We start from the raw sequence: 19,245 nt of genomic DNA, 5'->3' as shown, positions 1-19,245 counted from the left end.
AACCCTAATGCCGAAAGACAATCTAGTTTGTCCGCGGGCGCGGAAAACGTATAAAGCACACTGCTCCTCGGGCTGAGTCCCTGAGACCATCGCTTCTCCTCCGCGCCCCCACCTGTTGGGTAGCATCTCCGGGCTCCTCCTTGCCCAAGTGCTTTGGAAACTGTCAACAAAAACCTAGAGGCCAGGGAATGTGACAGGTGATCATAACTATGCAGAGGAGATGGAGCCCAGATAGCGGACCTATGGGGCCGGGCCTCGCGGGGGTCGGGGATCTGGAGCCGGGCCCTCAGAGCCGCGGCCACGCGAGCTGTGCCAAGACCGGGCGGGCGGCGCCGGCGCACTCCGGGCACCGAGCCTGCAAAACGGGCCCCGGGCGAGCGGCCGGCCACCTCGCAGACAGCGGGCAGCAGGCGCAGCGGCCGCCGCCCCTGGGCGCCTCGGCCAACCCTCCGGCCGCCGCCGCCTCCGCTCTTGCCCCGCTCCCGCCGGGGCCCCGACCCGAGCCCCGGAGGCGCTCGCTCTCCCCGGCCGCGCGACCCGGCTGCATGGAGCCCGCCGCTGGGTCCAAGACGGCCGAGCCCGGCACGGCGCGGGAAGCCAGCGCGCGCTACGGCGACGGCAGGAAGAAGATGGCGGCGGCCGTGACGGCTGCGGCCTCTCACGCGCAGCTGACGCTAGTGGCGCGCGCCGGCCGGCGGACCGCGGATAGTGGTGGCAGCGGCGGCCCGGGCTCCACAGAGGGGCGGGGCGAGGCGGGAAGGGGGCCGGCCGGAGGCGGAGGCCGGGCGGGAGGCTGCAGGGAGGCGGTGGGGAAGGTTTGTTGTGCTCGGAACATGGCGGGCGTCGGCGACGCGACCGCCCAGAGAGAAGGCGGCGGCGGCGGCGCCGACATCCCGGAGAGGGAAGGCCGCGGAGACGCGGAGCAGCCGGGCGGCGGCGGTCACGGGCCCCCGCCGGCGCCTCAGCACACGGAGACACTGGGCTTCTACGAGAGCGACCGCCGGCGGGAGCGGCGCCGCAGCCGCGCAGGTGAGAAGGGCGGGCGGGCGGCGCTAGGCCGCGGCGAGGGAGCGGAGGGGGGCGGGGGGCGCCGTGGGACTGCCGGCTGCGAGCTCCGGGGTCGCCGCTGCCTCCGGGGCCGCCGTGGTGTGGGCGCGCGGAGCCGCCGCAGCTCCTGAGGCTCCGCGGCCGCTGACAGCTCCTCGGGCGGGTCCGCGCGCAGCGCCGAGGCCCCGGCGGCAAACGCCCAGCCAGGTAGGTGCGTCCGAGAGAGAGGGCTGTGGCCCGGGGAGTTCGTCCCCACTCGCTTTCCTGCTTTTGAAAGGTCTTTCAAAACAAAACAGAACGCCTGGTATCCTCACGCCTCGATAACGTTGGCGAGCATCTCCCCACGTCTCAGGGAGCCCAGAACTGAGAAACGCAAGACTGATTTCATTATCTGTGTGTCAAGGTGACTTTTGTTCTGTGTTTTAAGCGAACTTGAGTCATCGAAACCTGTTAACTTGCCCTCTAAATTTGTGTTCTTCTCCTGCAGATAACAAGGTGGTAATAATGACCGTAAAGTTCAGTCATTTTGCTCAGGACATAAATATTTAGCACTCCTGCAAATGTTACCTGTGAACTTTTCCTAAACCGAAACTTAAGCCACTTTGAAAAAAAAGAAAAAGGCTGCGTAAGATGCACTTGTGGATCCTACTTTCAATGACCGGTTTTAAGCATATTGTTACAATGTTGTTTCTTTAAGCTATAGGAATTTATTCTTATTTTTAAGAGAGTTTTTAAAAGTTGCATTTGTATTCATATTGCAGTTGTGTATTAAGCTTAAAAAAGGGGAAGACTGAGATGTATGTTTCATTGAATATAGGGTGATAACAGCATTTTAATTCTTAAATAATTCTGAGTTTTGAGCAGGAGCAGACCCATAGCTACATTAATTTCTTCCAACTAAAAATTTGCTTCTGGTACACAATAGGAGCTGCATTAGCCGTTATTTCCTGCAGTTCATGCAAATAAATGTTTAAGTACTAAGGCTTACTGCATCATTGATTGCACTCGGGTATTGAAGATGTGGGAGTACTTAAATGCTAACTTTAGGCTGATCAGGTAAGATCCTGATTGATTTGCTAATTATCAGAAGTAGACGTAGGTTAGACTTTGAAGAGGTCTTTATCTTTGAAAAATTAAGTACAGACTGTGCCTTGTTTTGTCTTTTTCAATGAACCACTTAGAAATTCTCAACTCTAAGTTGTCAGTTAAACACTTGCTTGGGCGAGTATTTACTTTCTAAATTGGTCAGATCTAAGTAAGACAAAGTATTAAATCTCTTAGCTGTCTGTTTACTTACTTGGACTTCAAAATTAAAAGCACTCTGGTGCAAATAGAAAAAAATGTAGCCAGGTTTCACTATAATTTCTTTGAAATATTTATGAGTTTTAGGAAAGCCAACATTATAAAAGCCTTTGTTATTGTTTGCATGCACAAAAAATGAAGTTGTTAGGTGCCTTTTGATGATCATAGATGTTGGGCTTCTGGAGTAACCCTTAACACCCCTTCCGTGGCCCTGCTGGTCATGGGTCTGGATATCTGGTACTGTGGACTTCCATTGACTTCACGCCGCCTGTGCATTCTTCATCATCATGGGTTACGGAGCGTGGTTTACTTAACATGTTTGAAGCCGGACTTTTAACCCAGAGTTGCAGGAAGTCGTTATCGGGGACACACTTCCGGCTTTAGTCTTTGGGGTAGTCATTGTTTCCCCAATTCTGGACGTTATGTTGAGGAGAGATGACCGTGGCAGCTCTTGGGGATGAGGACTTAGGTGAGATACTCCCAGGAGTATTTCAGCTGGAGTCACCAGCCAGCGTTGTTGTGTCTGGGCCTGCACATGGGCCCTTTGTCCTTTCCCCCGGGTGTCTGTCTCTCCTCCGCTAGTTACACAGCTCTTGCCCTTGCCAGTGCCCACTCTCCAACTCTGATGCTGCACTGGTCAGGGCATTCTCGCTGGAGATTAGAATTCTTTCAGTCACTCTGAAATGCCCTGGGCTGCTAAGTGGCTTCTGCATTCACCCTAACCCTGCAGCATTGCTCCCTTCCACTGCTCAGCATCCTTTCCTTCCTCTCCTGTCCGGAATTTAGAAAACTCTTACCTAGGGGCTGCCCTGGGCCAGAGGGCCTTGGAGTGGCACCACCTAGTGTCATGTGAGAAATATTTCTTCCCCAATCAAATGTCTTCCAAGCCTAGGTGCTTGCACTTAAGGTGTTACATTGTCCATTTTTTATATTCTGGTGCTGCCTCTGATACTCTAGTCTTCCCCCCGTCCCCTGCCAATTCAGGGCGACCTTTGTCTTTACTTTTTTTTTTGCGGTACGCGGGCCTCTCACTGCTGTGGCCTCTCCCGCTGCGGAGCACAGGCTCCAGACGCACAGGCTCAGGGGCCATGGCTCACGGGCACAGCCGCTCCGCGGCATGTGGGATCTTCCCGGACCAGGGCACGAACCCGTATCCCCTGCATCGGCAGGCAGACTCTCAACCACTGCGCCACCAGGGAAGCCCTGTCTTTCCTTTTGAAAGTCATAATTTTAGTGTCTTGTTGGCGTGAACCATCAGTTAGTTCCAAAGTCCCCGTTATCATTTCTCCCAAGAAATTTAGCACTCTTATAAATTAGATGTTTGTTGGCCTGCCCTAACCATCTACGGTCCCGTAAATGAATATACAGATTAGGTGATTATCCAAACCCTCTGAATCCAAGTAAAATAATTCAAAACGTAATGTTTGAGGTTCCTGTTTTTATTTTATACCTGTCTGTGTTCATTGATAGTTTTTTTTTTTATGTTGGGGTAGGAGTTTATTAATTAATTTATTTATTTTTGCTGTGTTGGGTCTTCGTTTCTGTGCGAGGGCTTTCTCTAGTTGTGGCAGGCGAGGGCCATTCTTCATCGTGGTGCGCGGGCCTCTCACTATCGCGGCCTCTCTTGTTGCGGAGCACAGGCTCAGTAGTTGTGGCTCACGGACCTAGTTGCTCCGCGGCATGTGGGATCCTCCCGGATCAGGGCTCGAACCCGTGTCCCCTGCATTAGCAGGCAGATTCTCAACCACTGCGCCACCAGGGAAGCCCGTTTATAGGTTTGTAGAATATTTATGTATATTAGTTTGTATATATACAGCTACATCAAGGGTAAGCTTTCTTTTTGTTTGTCTTTTCAAACTCTTCTAATCACTTTGTTCACTGAACTCCCTCTGACTTATATGTAGCCTGGCAATGGGCTGAGACTTTTCTCAGGTTCTAGTACTTAAACCTTAACATAGATAGGAATGGATATCCCACTCGTCATTCATGGTTTCATTCTCTCACTCATAATGGTCACTGTGTATTCCACCGTAGCCTTATGTGGTCACCTGTCTTGAACTCTGGGTATAGTAGTCATCAAGAACCGCAGATTCATCTCTTCTGTCTTCTTTTTTTCCTCTTCTTAAAAATATGACCAACTTCTATTGTCCTTTTTGATATAAGACCAGATAATAAGTACATATGACTGGGACTTCCCTGGTGGTCCAGTGATTAGGACTCCATGCTTTTGCTTTCTCTGTTCAGGTTTGCTCCCTGGTCAGGGAACTAAGATCCTGTAAGCTGCATGGCACGGCCAAAAAAAAAAAAAAAAAAAAAGTACATATTACTGTGTTTCCATGCTTGTGCCCCACTTCACAGGTCTGTAGAAGTTCTAAGTGGGAGAATTTCTGTATAGCCATATTCCCATTTAGGAATCTAGGCCCAGCAAGTCAACTTTTGACTAAGAATTAGGCAATCTGTGCTTGGCTTGGTTCAGTTGTTCAATTGCTTTGTAGACTCTATGTTTGCCTAATCCATTTGGCTCTGTTTCATAACTCCACTACTAAATAGTTTAGTATCTGAAGTATCTAAGTTGGCTCTAGTGACTGGAGACTTAACAGTAGGAGACTTGTTGTAAAATAAATACAACACCTACTGGTGAGGATGAAACAATACCTATATAGTGCAGGTATTGGAGTATGCATAGGGATAGGTATTGCTTGTAAAACAAAAGAACTTGAAGTAAGGTATGGGTGAACAGTATGGTTTTTGACTGTAGCAGTGCCATGGGCCCATTTTGTTCCTTTTTAGGTGGTGACTCGTCACTCTGGAGCTTAAACTTGTTATCCATCCCTTGTGCTTCTCTTCTCTTTCTTTACATTTTAAACTTCTTGCTTTACCTCCATAAGAGAATGAACAGAGGCAGGAAGAAAGACTAAAACTCAGAAAAGCCAACTGATCTCCTTTTTAGCAGCTCCCACAAAAGATTTTGAGTGGAACAAGGGTTTTAACTGTTCGTATTCACTATGTCCCATTGTGTATTTGAAAATTTAACATTTTGAATATTAAAATACATTCTCATTTAACCAGTCCTGATCCTCTATAGTATGTTACATAGTTATCCTTATGGCCCCAAACTTATCCTGATGGATGATTAAAGGCTGTGATTCTGAAAATTATGCTCTAGAGCAAATCAGTTTCTCATTTACAAAGGAAAGTAAGAATAATTGTAAAACTGCCTGAGAAATTACTTGGAGTGAACACAGCCCTGATGCAGATAAAGTAAAATTAGCTTCTTCTCTTCTGACAGATGATTGCTCTCCTTTGAAAATTCTCACTTGCTTTACTTAACAAGTACTTGTAAACTGAACAAGCAATGAAAAGTTATTTATTTTGATCTTTGACTGCTTCAATATTCTTGACCTTTTTAAGATGTTTACCTTCCACCTAGTTTACCCTCCAAAATTCAGTCCTAGCAGCTCATTTGCAGCCCACTTTGGGGATGCTTGCATAAGAGAGAAAGAGGTCTTTGGAAAGACTGTATCATTGACTGTCAAGTTAATGATATTTTGTTCCCATTTTTAGTCCCTTACTTTGTAACCTTATGACCTTGGAAAAAGTCACTTCTCTTTTTGTATCTGTTTTCCATCTATAAATTTATGAATATTCTACCTATTCTTTACTTCCCTAAATGAGATTATTTATAAACAGTTTGAGGACCTTAAAAGTTCGACTGGAACCTTTACTGTATTTGACTTAGGAAAGCAGAATTGCTGTCATTGATTCCTAGTTGGCCTTGTATAAGGGTGTGCCTTTGTATTTGTGTAATAAACTTGTAACTAATATTTTAGTGTAACTTTAGTAAAGCCTATTAAATTTTTGCATTATTTAAGACTGTGGAGATTTGCATGTTTCATAGTATTTTCCTAGCAGTTAACCAATATTACTTTACAGTTTTTTTGATGGTCAGTGGTATTTTAAGAAAGATATATTTAGACATATTACTGAACATGTAAATATATTTATGATTACTCATTACTTCAAATTAATACTTTTTTATACTGAGTTTTTATTTCTAAAACAAGCTCTCTCAGAAGATAATTAAACAATATTTCTTCTTTTAGGGATGAGGAAGAAACCATTTATACTGTACTTTTTCTCAATTTAAGATACTGGATCACAAGGCAATTCTGTGGTAGATGAATATTGTTTAAAAATAATCTGGAAGAATTGATCCAGGTTTATGATTGGTATTATTTTCCTAGTGTTAAATATTCATAATTGGCAAGACTAACTTATTCAAATGTAGAAGCTCATTTCTATTATAACTGTTGATAAATAGTAAAATACTTCTATTTTTAAAAGACTTTTACTGAATATTTCTTCTTGGTGAGATCTGGATAAATGAACCAAAATTGGTTGACATCTGAAGAGTTCAAACGGTATTCAGAAAATAAACAACTGGATTATTTTATTTTGGAAAATAATTTGCACTTAAACTATAAAGAAAGATGTTTGGCATAACAAATGAAAGTGACTCTTGCTAAGAAGGAATGAAATATCACCATGGTATGGAAAAAGTTACGGTTCAGTTAGCTAGCAGAATTCTTGAAGAGTGGCACCCACAGGTCAAAGAACAGTAGTAGCCTTCCTAAATCATTAGCCAGGCACTGTACCCAGTATCACGGGACAAGTGAGTTCAGGTAAGTCTGTAGAATGCTAGAGAACAGCATTTAAAACAACGGCAGCAACAAACAAAAGCACTGAAACACAGCTATACTTTGGAACAGAAGATTGAGTAGCATCCTGCAGACAATATCCATGGCCAGGAAAAGATAGGAGGTGGGGAGACCAGACAGAGCGGCAAGACTACCCTATGCCTTAGGAGCTCAGGCCACCGGGCAACAGAATCTTGTTCTTCAGCGTGAATCAGACGGCTCCTTCTGACAGGTTGAAGCCAGATCAGGGCTAGGTCATCTTCTCTAGTACGATTGTCAGATAGATGGGTGATAATTATGGTCCAGGGGAGAGAGCACGCTGGACTTGGAGTTCAGAGATCCAGGTTCTATTCCCAACTTGCCCCTTAGCTTTTCAGTGACTTTGGACAAGTCTCCTAACCTCTGTGAGCCTCAGATTCTTCATTTGCAAAATGTGAATGCTGTTAACTGTTCTTTAGCTCTCAGAATTGTGAGAATTTCATGAAGTAGTGTGAGCAGGACCTTTGTAAACTACCCCAGGCCATCTAGCGGGAGGATCCTAATCCCTTAAGTAGGGTCAGTTCTCCAGGAGTGGGGGAGGAGGAGGAGGAGGTAAGAAAGCTTTCAAAATATTTCACCCCATGAAGCTTTTTTTGTTGTTGTTAGTATTGCTTTAATGTTTCTTTTAAAACCATTCCCCAGCCATTAGTATGGTGTTAACTGTAGGCAAACACTGCCCTTACACTCAGAACTCACTGCTGGCCGGACATGAAGAAGATCAGGGTACATGGTGCTTGCTTTCAGAAAGCTCATAGGCTGGTAAGGGAGCTGATTAGTAAACAGTGTAACTTCATAGAAGTAAACCCAGAATGCTACAGGAGCACAGAGATGGGGGGTGGGGGGAGACCCAGTTTTCCAGAACACAATGGCCTGTTTACAAAAGCACTTGAGACAGTGATAGAACAATCTGTTGCCAAAAAGCACACACTTTAGGATAGACTGCTTGATTTGAATGCTGGCTCTACCATTTGGCTTGCTCTGTGACCTTGGAGACCTCCTTAACTTCTCTGTGCCTTGGTTTCGTCATCTATAAATTGGGCATAATTATAAAAACTGTCTCATAGTTATGAGAGGTGTCTACTCAAAACATGTTTTATCATTTGATTTTTAAGTGTTTACTTTTAAATTTTCCATGGAAAATCAAAATTGGTGTTTATAACTAAAATTCTTGCATTTCTAGAGGTAAAATCCTGACACGACACTTTTTCATATTTACTATATAGTTAAAACACTTTCATAGGTTTATATTTTATAACTTGTTTAAGGAAAATTAGTTACTTAAGTTGTATAGTTGGTTAAAGATGCTTATTTGATGTGTTACCTTTTATCCATGGAAACAGGATTGCAGAAATAGCAATAAACATTAGGTAACCACCAAACTAGAATTGGTTAATACTATAGATCATGTGAAATTACTAGTCAGTAGTTCAAGCATTGTGTCATGCTTTGCAGTTTTCATATCCTTTCATTCAAGTCCTCTCTCAGTCCCTCGAACATCCTTTGTGGATGGCAAGCAGGTAACAGGTGTTGTAAAACTGCTCCAAGCCTTGGTTTCCTCTTCTGTAAAATTGAGATCTATGAGTGGAGCGGGGTCACGGCACTAATGAGTGACAGAACTGGTGCCAGAACTTCCTTCTTCTAATTGCTAATCCTGTGCTGTCTTTGTGCATCATAACAAAACCCTTATTATGGTGGAAGCTCGGTCATCTTGTGGGCACCAGGGAAGGCACCATTATGGAGGATAATTTTCAAAGTAAACAAGGATACAGTGTTGGGCTGCACCCTGCAGGCCTGTGCTTGCCCAGCACAAGCCCTGTGCTTGCCCAGCTTCAAGACTGAAGAAAGAGCCTGGACTCAGCAACAGAGACATCAGTAGTTTAATGGATGGGGGATCTTACACACGTGAAGCAAGGTCCTGGAGTGACATCCCACAATGTGTGGCTGACAGCGGGCAGGACATGGTGGCAGTCTTCGCTCTCAGGGAGAGTGGGAGATTACCAGTTATAGGGCAGTTGACCTCAGTTAGGCTCATTAGTTACCAGGGAAACCAGTAGGGGGCACACCCCTCACTACCCCTTTGATAAGAACAGTCACTAGCTGGGGCCTGAGGCAAGTATATGGGAAGATCACTCATGTGCCTAAGATGTAGGTGAAGCAGGCACTGGCTGGGCAGGGGAAGTACAGAGAGCAAGAGAACAGCCACCTTGAGTGGCCTCACCATACATGCAGCTGTCTCAACCTTTTAATTTAATTGGAGTTTTTTTAAAAAATTATTTATTTATTTATTTATGCCTGCGTTGGGCCCTTGCTGCTGCACCCGGGCTTCCTCTAATTGCGGCGAGCGAGGGCTACTCTACATTGCGGTTCGCGGGCTTCTCATTGCGATGGCTTCTCTTGTTGCGGAGCATGGGCTCTAGGTGCGAGGGCTTAAGTAGTTGCGGCACGTGAGCTCAGTAGTTGTGGCGCATGGGCTTAGTTGCTCCGCGGCATGTGGGATCTTCCCGGACCAGGGCTTCAACCCTTGTCCCCTGCATTGGCAGGCAGATTCTTAACCACTGAGCCACCAGGGAAGCCCTTAATTTGCTTTTTAAAATTTAAAATTGTACGGTAACCTGTTTATCTCCTTCACACACTGTGATACTAGTGCGCTCCCCAACTTCCTGCACTTACTGGGAACGATGCACCCAGCCACTCACCAGCTGTGACTGCATTGCGGTGCCCTGTCCTCCTAGGGGTGGAGGGACAGGTACCTGTTGGGGGACCTTTTCCATCATTTGGATGCATACGGACTGGAGGCTCCTTAGCTCCGGCGACTGCTCAGTCCAGTGAGACACCAGGAGCTTTGCGTTCTTGACCTGCTAAGAACACCCCAGTCTCAGAACACACCTGCCTCAGTCACGGGCTCTCTTCCCAAGAATCTGCTACTCTCTGCTTTTGCCACTTCTAATTTCTGATTCTGTTTTTCTCTCTGCCACACCCTCCATTGTGATTTCCCTTCCTCTTCTCTGATCCACACATTCTTTCAGCGAGCATTGGTTGAGCACCTCTTACATGCTGTACCCCGAGGATGCAAAGGTAGAGGAGAACACCAGACAAGAAAACGCATGTACCGTGGCTCCGGGAAGCATGGAGCTGAGTTGGGGGAGGACTTGTTCTGCCTGGGGAACCTGGGAAATCTTCACGGGGCAGGTGACTCTGCACGTGTTCACCTGTGGAGGCTGGAAGGGAGTTCTCAGGCCAGTGAACAGTGTGATCCAACTGACACATTTGCCAGCAGTGAGAAGTGATGTAACTAGAAAATCATAACCTTGAGGTTCAGGGAGGCAGTTGTGCGGCACTGCTGGAAAGATAGCCAGGGGCCAAGGCTGCAAGGCTCTGGTGTTGCCACTGCTGAGGTGTTGACCTCACCTGGAGGTCCCACGAGCCCCAGAGGGTTTCCATGGCTGGCCTGCGTGCACACGGACAGGCGCCAGGCCAGGTGGGACTGAGGGGACAAAGGATTGGAAGGAGGGCTCCGGTCAGGAATCCTCTGCAGTAACCTGGAGAGAGAGGACGAGGACCAAATGCAGGCTGAGCCCGGAAAGAAGAGGGCACAGTTAATAAACATTTCGAGAAAGAGTCATTAGGGCTTGGGGAGAGGAGGGAGGGGATGGTCAGAATTGGCCCCAAGCCGCCAGCGTAGAACCCTCTGTATCACTGGTGAGCCCTGAGCTAACAGCAGGGCTGCAGGAGGTCGGGGGGCGGGGGGAATTAGTGGAGAAGAGGTGGTGTTTGGATTTGCTGGTTTAAAGGTGCCTTTGGGATTTCCAGGTGGCAGTTGGAAATATTGGTTCAGGCTCAGGAGTCAGAGCTGAAGGTATGGTGACTTAAGGATTTAGATGATGGTTTTGACCTTAGACGGCCCAAATAGAGTATGTGTAGGAAAAAAAAGACAAGAAAAAGAGAAGGTGGCTGATGACACATCAGAGAATATGGCCTTAAAGGATGGCTGGCATTTTACTGTAACCGTACTTTGTTCGGATGTAGTGAATAGAGCACTGAACCGACCAACAAATGCTTAAGGGTCCGGTGGTGGAGGAGGCACCCCGCAGAGACTTAGGTTAGCAAAGGTGATTCCGAGAGCAGAGCGCCACTGATGGGGGTGGCAGGCAGGACCGTGAAGCTGGGGGCAGATGCCGCTCAGCAGTTATGGTGAAGTGACCTTTGGGGCTCATGACTCAGCTCGCTGGCGCCAGTGAAACTTTGTGTAAGTGCAGTTTCTTCCGCTCTCTGAATGTCCTGTTGCTTCCCAGTTTTCACAGGAAAGAACTGATATTTTAGATATTAGCTAATTAAAACATCCCTTTCTTTCTAATTGGAAAACTGAACTGTGTGCACATATAACTGTTTGATCTTTCTTTTCCATTTTAGCTGTTTTGCAGCTCAAAAGACTCTTTTTCTCTCCTTCAGACGGTAGATCTTGTCCTGGACCTAGCCAGCCAACAGCGTATTAGAAAGTTACTAGCCAGAAATTTTACTCTACACAGATTTGGTTATACTAAGGCCTTTTTTTTTCTTTTCATTTATTTATTTTATTTTAATTATTTATCTTTGGCTGCGTTGGGCCTTCGTTGCTGCGCGCGGGCTTTTTCTAGTTGCAGCGAGCGGGGGCTACTCTTAGCGGTGATCAGGCTTCTCATTGCGGTGGCTTCTCTTCTTGCGGAGCACGGGCTCTAGGTGTGAGGGCTTCAGCAGTTGCAGCTCGCGGGCTTGGTAGCTGTGGCTCACGGTCTGTAGAGCGCAGGCTCGGTAGTTGTGGTGCACGGGCTTAGTTGCTCCACAGCATGTGGGATCTTCCCAGACCAGGGCTCGAACCTGTGCCCCCTGCACTGGCAGGCGGATTCTTAACCACTACGCCTCCAGGGAAGTCCCTATACTAAGGCCTTTTAGTCTGAACATCTATTAATATATGCAGCAAAGTTTACATCTTGTGCACATGGCTTCAACCACAAATGTACTGAGAGCACCGTGCTCGTGGTGCACTGGATGATTTGTCCTGCCCCTGCGCTGGGCTGCAGTAGGTGGAAGTCCGGTTTTCTCTCCATCTGTTTCAGTCTCCTGTTTCAGACAGCTTTCATGGTATCACTGACTCTCCAAATGGATTATGAATCTTGTATTTTAAAAAAATGTGTGTAATTTTTTGGGGGAAGCTGTAACTTCTATACATAAGCAAGCCACTTCACCTGACGCTCAAAGAACTAGCGATCTGTCCCAGTGTTGGAGGAAGTAAGCTCTTTTTAGGCCCACTGGGAGATAATAAGTCCACTTCTGAGTCTTCCTAAGGGCTTTTCAAGGGTATTTTGGACTATACGCTGTTCCCCATCCCTGCAACCTTTAAATCCTAGCATCACATAAGACGTAACTATGAGGGTCGATCACTCGTAAATGAAATCAACCTCCCCTCTTTGTCATTTTTTGGAGGGAACACCAATACTGTATTTGGTAAAAGGACCACGAGGCCAGCTCAGAGCAAAGAGGACAATTTGAAACCTTTGGTGTGCTGAGTTCTGGAAGAGAGGATGGCCTCCTTGAGAGTAGAAGTAGGGATGTCTGTGAAGTTGGGGACTGAGAGGTCACCGAGGTGCTGGGCTGTCAGAGAAGTGTCACCCAGTGGGAAGATTGGGATCAGGCATTAACATCCTTACTTCTCATCTCAAGTCCTCCAGGTACAGCCAAATGGAAAGCATTCCACCTCCTTTGGCCTTTCTTTCCTCAGCTGAGATGAGATGACTGTGGGTGAATTTGCCTCAGAGGAACTGAGGAGACAGGTGGACAAATCCAAGGAGAGGGAGGTCTTTCAGATCGGGTTGAGGTTCTGTTTTGTATGACTTATTATGATTACCATCATGTTGGGAAGCCTTCACCTGGGGAAGTGGCATTATTTAGATACTTGCAGGATCTCTGAGGCTGAACAAGGAAGAATTTGCACCAGTGTCTGTGTACTTCACCCAGGATAGTTCTTGGGCTGAAGCAGTGCCTGTTAGGTGACTTGGCTCCCTTTTGAGTGTGTGTGTGTGTGTGTGTGTGTGTGTGTGTGTGTGTGTGTGTGTGTGTGTGTGTGTATCTCCATTTTGTATGTACTTGGTATCTACTCTTTTTACCTGCCTTCATCTCTCCATCAGTCCAGGTCCTATATCACCTGTAAGACCCAGGACTAGACTCTCACAGAACACTTTTCTAACTATTCTGGCTCATAGTAATCGTCCCTTTTATATTCCTGTGACTTTTTCAGTTTATATCACACAGAACAGCAATTTTCTCAACAGTCTTTTCCGGTGGTTTGTATGCAGTTCAGTTCTGGGCACAGAAATGTAGATTACTTTGTTTTATTCTCTTGTTGTTTTGCATATACATTACCTGTAGCACCAGCTAGCATGGAAGTTCCTTGATAAATACTGTTCTTTTTGTTTTGTCATTTTTTTTTTCCTGTAGAGCTTTCATTGTTGAGGTTCCTCAGTGCTGAACTAACCAGAGGGTACTTCCTTGAACATAATGAGGCCAAGTATACAGAAAGAAGAGAAAGAGTGTACACTTGTATGCGAATACCAAGGGAATTGGAAAAGGTACTTTTTTTTTTTAACTCGTCGTTTTGAAAATGATGTCAATATGTTAATTCTATTAAAAAAATTTTGAACAGCTTGAGTTGCATTTTTAAAATATTGGAAATAACGTGATCATAAATAATTAAATATATTGGGGGAGTAGGAATTCCCATTCAGGAAGAGTCTTAAAAAGTGTATTTTTAGTGTAAGATCCAGTGATTTTTAACTTTGCAACTTATTAAACTTACCATATTCCCATTTGTGTCCCACCCAAATAACTTTTTCAAGGAATTGCTCTCTACTTATTCCTTTAGTTCTCTTCAGTTTTGTTTTACTAGAAGCAGTTTTTTTCCCATTCAGAGGAATATAAATTATTTAATTGCACCCTTTTTTTTAAGGTTTCAGTTTCTCAGAAAGCCCTCATTTTTAAAAACAGTTTCTTCAAAGAAAAAAGACAATTTGTTTCACCTTCATCACAGAAGACATCTCAGCATAGGATAAACATAGTAATAGCAGCACTAAATCTTTGCACATAGGGCGCTCCCTTGATTGTGTCCCAGGCCATCAAGACCAGTCAGATACGAAATCAAGGCCGCTCTGTCTGCATTGATAGAGTTGACCAGTCTGAGCAAGAAGGAAAGAATTAAGAAATAATTCAGCTTTAGCTATACTGAAACACGTTTTCATACTTTTATAGTAACGTAAAATTTGTAATGTTCCAGTCACTTCTCTAGAATCATACTTGACTATTGGAGTTGGTATCGGAAGAGTTTGGTTGGTTTGGAGTTGGGTTGCTTTCTCAGTGTATTATAATAACAAGAGGTGTGGGACAGTGAAAAGGAAGGATGCCCGGTTTGAGAGATGTTGCTTTCAGTAGGTTCTTAGTGGCGCATCATGTGCTGAAGCTTTGGAAAGTTCTGTATTAGGGTGAGATTTAGAGAGCTAGGGAGCCAGCAGACATTTGAGACAATGAAACAGCTTGTTGCCTTTGGTCAGGATCATTAAACATGCGTAGCTATTATTGTGTTGCTGCTTTTCTGGGGAGTTCTAGGGTTCTGTGGAGGAGCCGAGGGCTGGAGGTGAGGAGGGAGGTGGAGGCCTGGGGGGCACCCTCGACAGCACTCCTCCCCAGGTGCAGCATCAACCTTATTTTGTGTATTGGAGTTGCTTTAAGATTTTGTCCTGGAGGGACCTAGGGGGTGATGTTTCTTTTGCTTGAGAAAAAAAGAAATTTTTTTTTAAGGTAAGTCTTGTGTCTTTCTTAAAACACTTTAACCTGCTTTTCAAAGCTCACTGTTTTCTACCAATGATAAGCCATGGCTGGAAATGTGAGGACACTGCTGGAGGCGTGGACCTCTGCGGCCTGGACTCTTGTCGGGGACAGTGCCGGCCTCATCCGCCCACCTGTCTGAGCTGCTCTGGACTCCCATTTTGCTCTGGGAGAGCACAGAGGGATTTGCCTGCAGTCACAGGCAGACTTTATGGACACGCCCGGGAAGCTGATTCGACACGGAGAGGTGTCCATCTGACCCCTTCTGTCATCCCACCTGTGGCAGAAATAGTGCGTGATGGCAGCATCCTCTCGTAATTCTGTCACCTCATCGGAGGCAGGTTCAATACACCCATCGTTCTCTCTTTATTAGCAACATTGAAATCACAAACAGGTTTCTGGGTAGATTTCTCACAGAAACTTGTAAGCGTTTCATGTTTGTTATTGTACTAAATTGTCTTCTGGGGGAAATCCATGCAGGTCTTTCTGGGACTGCAGTATAAACATTGTTTTTCAAACTGTGGTCCGTTACAGGACCACTGATAGGTGGAGTAACCATACGGTTACTAATCAGTTAGGATTTATTTTTTTTTAATTAAAGAATAGAAAAAGTATCAGATTGCATTCATTGCCTGTGCTAAGGGTAAGTATTTTTTCTTAAAACTTAGGTCTCACTTCTATGTGTATAAAACGTATTAACGTCAGAAAAGTTGAATGGGCACTGCTCATGCACAGTTGTAATTATTCTAATCCTGTTTCCCATGAGAGAGGTTTTTAGCTTTAGGCCTATTTAGGAAATTTTCATTTAGTCTCTTAGAGCAACACTTTAGCAATTTTACTGCTTAAAATGTACGAATGAATGTCTTCTTTTTCAGTTTAGAGCAATTTCTTCTTCTAAGACTGAGTGAAGCACAGAGGAAAGTTAGATTTCAGTTTAATTCCAGGCTTAAATGTCTCTCAAAACAGCATGAATTCACTCTGCTCTCTCTAAGGCCTTTATTTGATATGTGGGGATCCCACTTCAGACTTTTATTGTGCGAGGTGAGAGGCTATCTAGATATTCACGCTAATCTAATTTATTTTTTATTGGTTTCCTTTGTGTTTGTCTATTCTAATATGTAATACCTTATTCGTTTTTTTATTGTTCTTGTTTTTTTTGGGTAAATGCTAATATATTTTCACCTAACCTTTGCAGGAAGAGAAAGTTGATAATTAAAGAGCACTTTGCGTCTACAGGGATTGCAAATACTATAAAGCATGTAATTACTGCATATTATACTTTAAAGTCAAGAGAAAGGTCAGCTTAGTATCTCTTACCGAACCTGTTTAGTGATTGTAAAAAAAAAAAAAAAAAAAAAAAATCCCATGTTTTTTGTGTCAGTGGATAAACACATTATACTTGACATTTAATAAAGGTGAATTGCTTACATATTTAAAATAGTATTTCCAATTATTAGCACTTTTTTACATTTGAACTTTTCAATCTTAGGTAAGCGTATGAAATTTTGGAGCATTTTGTTGGCTTTGGGGCAACATTTCCTCTTTTCCTCCACAATCCCTTTTCCCCTGTGCCCACACACACCCCTTGGGTTCTTGTCCTAGATCTGCTGCTAACTGCTTACGTGGTCCACTTTGGGGGCTGTGTTTTTCTCTTCCATTACAAGGAGGAGGCTGAACTGTACTTTCTGTGCATCCTGAACTGAGAGCCAGGATAGCAACGTGGGTTAAGGGCATGAACTCTAAAGTCAGTCTGCCTGGACTTGAATCTTGGCTCCACAGTTTATTAACTGTGGGGCCTTGATTAATTTCCTTCTGTCCGTGCGCCTCGGTTTTCTCATCTGTGTGTTAATTATGTGGTGAGCCTTCTGTAAGTGTTTTAAAATCTTTACAAGCTTCTCTTCAGCAAATTGGGAATGCCTTGCGCTGGGAGAACAAGAAAAATTTTGAAAGGTTTCTTGTCCCCAGGTTGCATTCCAGTGGAAGTCTCATTTGCAATAGGGGTAGCTGTCATCTTGGGCTGAGTACAGCAGGAAGTGATTGGGAAAGGACTGATTTTCAAGGTTCTCCTGTGTCCCTCTTTCATCTCCTGCTATACTTTCATCTTCCTTCTTTGCTAGCTAATAAACGACTTTTCTAACCCTGCAAGGGCCATGATTTTCTGACTCTCAGCCCTCTTGGATTGCTGACGTCCTGCAGAAAGAGCCTTTAGGGAAAACTGTTCTCTTTCCTCTTTTTAGCCAGACTGTCTTAGGGTAAAGCTTATCTCTTTCATGAGGATTTAGCTAATGGCCATAGAGATAACATACCTTACACCCTGACATTTTCTGCTGAACCCTCAAGTCTGACCTCAGCAGGCACGGGGCTGGAGCTGACAGTTAGGATAGACAGTGGTTGCTTTAATCAGGTGCTGGTGGAACCAGGGCAGGGGATCACCAGTTTCCCAGAGAGGAAATTCCTGGTGAGTGATTTTCACTGCTTCTTACCCCACTTGGCTTGGCCAGTTACATCCCATCTCTGGCATCCATTTCTGTGTTACTAATAAAATGAATAGCATTTATCAAATAAGGATTAGATGCTTAGCACTGTCCTGAGCACCTGAAATGAAATAGCATTAAATCCCATCAGCAGCCTCCTGAGGTATAAGTACCATGAAAGTTCCGTGTCCTCTTCCTGCCACACTCTGCCGTCCCACGTAGACGCCCAGACAGATCTCACCTTCAACCCATGTTTTGGTTGAAGCATGTGCTAGTGTGTGTTCTGCATTTTGACCCCATAGGAACAGTTTACCCCACACCATGTACAAAATCATCCCTTGTCCAAGGGCTAGTTTTGTCATCTGAGTGAATCCAAAACTGCAGGAAGTAGTGAAGAAATGCTCAACGTAGTATTGGATTGGCCAAAAAGTTCGTTCGGGTTTTTCCGTAAGGTGTTACACGTTTCCTTAACATCTTAACAGAAAAACCGGAACGAACTTTTTGGCCAACCCCATATTTTCTAAAATTCCCTAATGTATTTAAATACTAATTTAGAGAGATACAGCTCACTCATGCATTTATTTATTAATTTCCTCTGTCTTTGTTTTGAGTGCTCACTGTGTTCCAGGCACTTTCACAGTGTGGGAGTAGAGAGATAAACATAAGACTCGTGAAGGTAATGGCAAGGTGATGAGGAGAAAGGTCACTTCTGTACATTTTACAGCCTGTGTGGCGGGGACAGGGGTGGTTGTACTAGGGAGATCCAGAGGTGGGAAATTGTTAGGAACACACAAGAAAGGACAGGTACACTGGAAGGTTGGGCTGGATCCAGGTTACTTGGAATGGTTAGGCTAAGGAGTTTAGACTAGCTTTGGGAGGAAATTAAAATTTATTTCTCAAGAATACTTTTAGCTGTATAGGTAACAGAATACCTAATGGTGACTTAAAAAGGTTTTTGAAAAAAAATCTTTTTTTTTTTTTTGCGGTACGCGGGCCTCTCCCGCTGCGGAGCACAGGCTCAGCGGCCATGGCTCACGGGCCCAGCCGCTCCGCGGCACGTGGGATCTTCCCGGACCGGGGCACGAACCCGCGTCCCCTGCATCGGCAGGTGGACTCTCAACCACTGTGCCACCAGGGAAGCCCTGAAAAAATTTTTAACAAGTGAAGAGGAAGGAGATCGTAATTGTTCCAGCGGATTAATGAGGCCAGCATGGACTCAAGTCCTTTTTATCTTTCTGTTTCACCATCACTGGCACATTGGCTCTCAGTCCTCCTTTTAATAGAAAGATGACAGCTGCAACCTTGGGCATTACATCTGCATTATAATCAGAAACAAGAGGAGATGGACAGTGCCACCTTTTCCACTGTCCCTTTTATAAAGAATTTAAAGCTTTCCCAGAGGTGCCCCAGCATGCTTCCTTCTGCTGTGTCTTATTAGCCACCGAGTCACACAGCCATCCCTGCTGCACAGGAGACTAGGCCAGTGAATATCATGCTTTTCCAACAAAGGGAGAAACAGATTGAGAATGATAATCGGGTTATCCACCCCTCAGAGCTCTGCTTCTGAAACATGGCAATGTTCAACATGGATTAGAAATAAGAGAAGCAGGGAGAGCTTAAGATCCCTCCATAAGTACGCTCTTTCTTCAGATTAAAATCAATTGATTAGGGCTTCCCTGGTGGCGCAGTCGTTGAGAGTCCACCTGCCAATGCAGGGGACACGGGTTCGTGCCCCGGTCCGGGAAGATCCCACATGCCGCAGAGCGGCTGGGCCCATGAGCCGTGGCCGCTGAGCCTGCGTGTCCGGAGCCTGTGCTCCGCAACGGGAGAGGCCA

At 45.2% G+C, this 19,245-nt stretch overlaps 1 protein-coding gene across 1 annotated transcript in view; it reads left to right on the top strand.

Annotated features, from left to right (window-relative positions):
* Positions 1-750: 750 nt before the first annotated feature.
* TAPT1 (transmembrane anterior posterior transformation 1) overlaps positions 751-19,245 on the top strand; it is a 64,622-nt gene continuing 46,127 nt past the window's right edge. The window contains exons 1-2 of the mRNA XM_079919079.1: positions 751-1,029; positions 13,557-13,687. Coding sequence (XP_079775205.1) covers positions 834-1,029; positions 13,557-13,687 — 327 coding nt within the window. The 5' untranslated portion in view covers positions 751-833. The remainder of the gene's footprint in view (positions 1,030-13,556; positions 13,688-19,245) is intronic.

The sequence above is a fragment of the Stenella coeruleoalba genome, assembly GCF_951394435.1.
Source record: "Stenella coeruleoalba genome assembly, chromosome: 4".
NCBI classification, from domain to species: Eukaryota; Metazoa; Chordata; class Mammalia; order Artiodactyla; family Delphinidae; genus Stenella; species Stenella coeruleoalba.
This window is presented reverse-complemented; position numbering and strand designations above follow the sequence as displayed.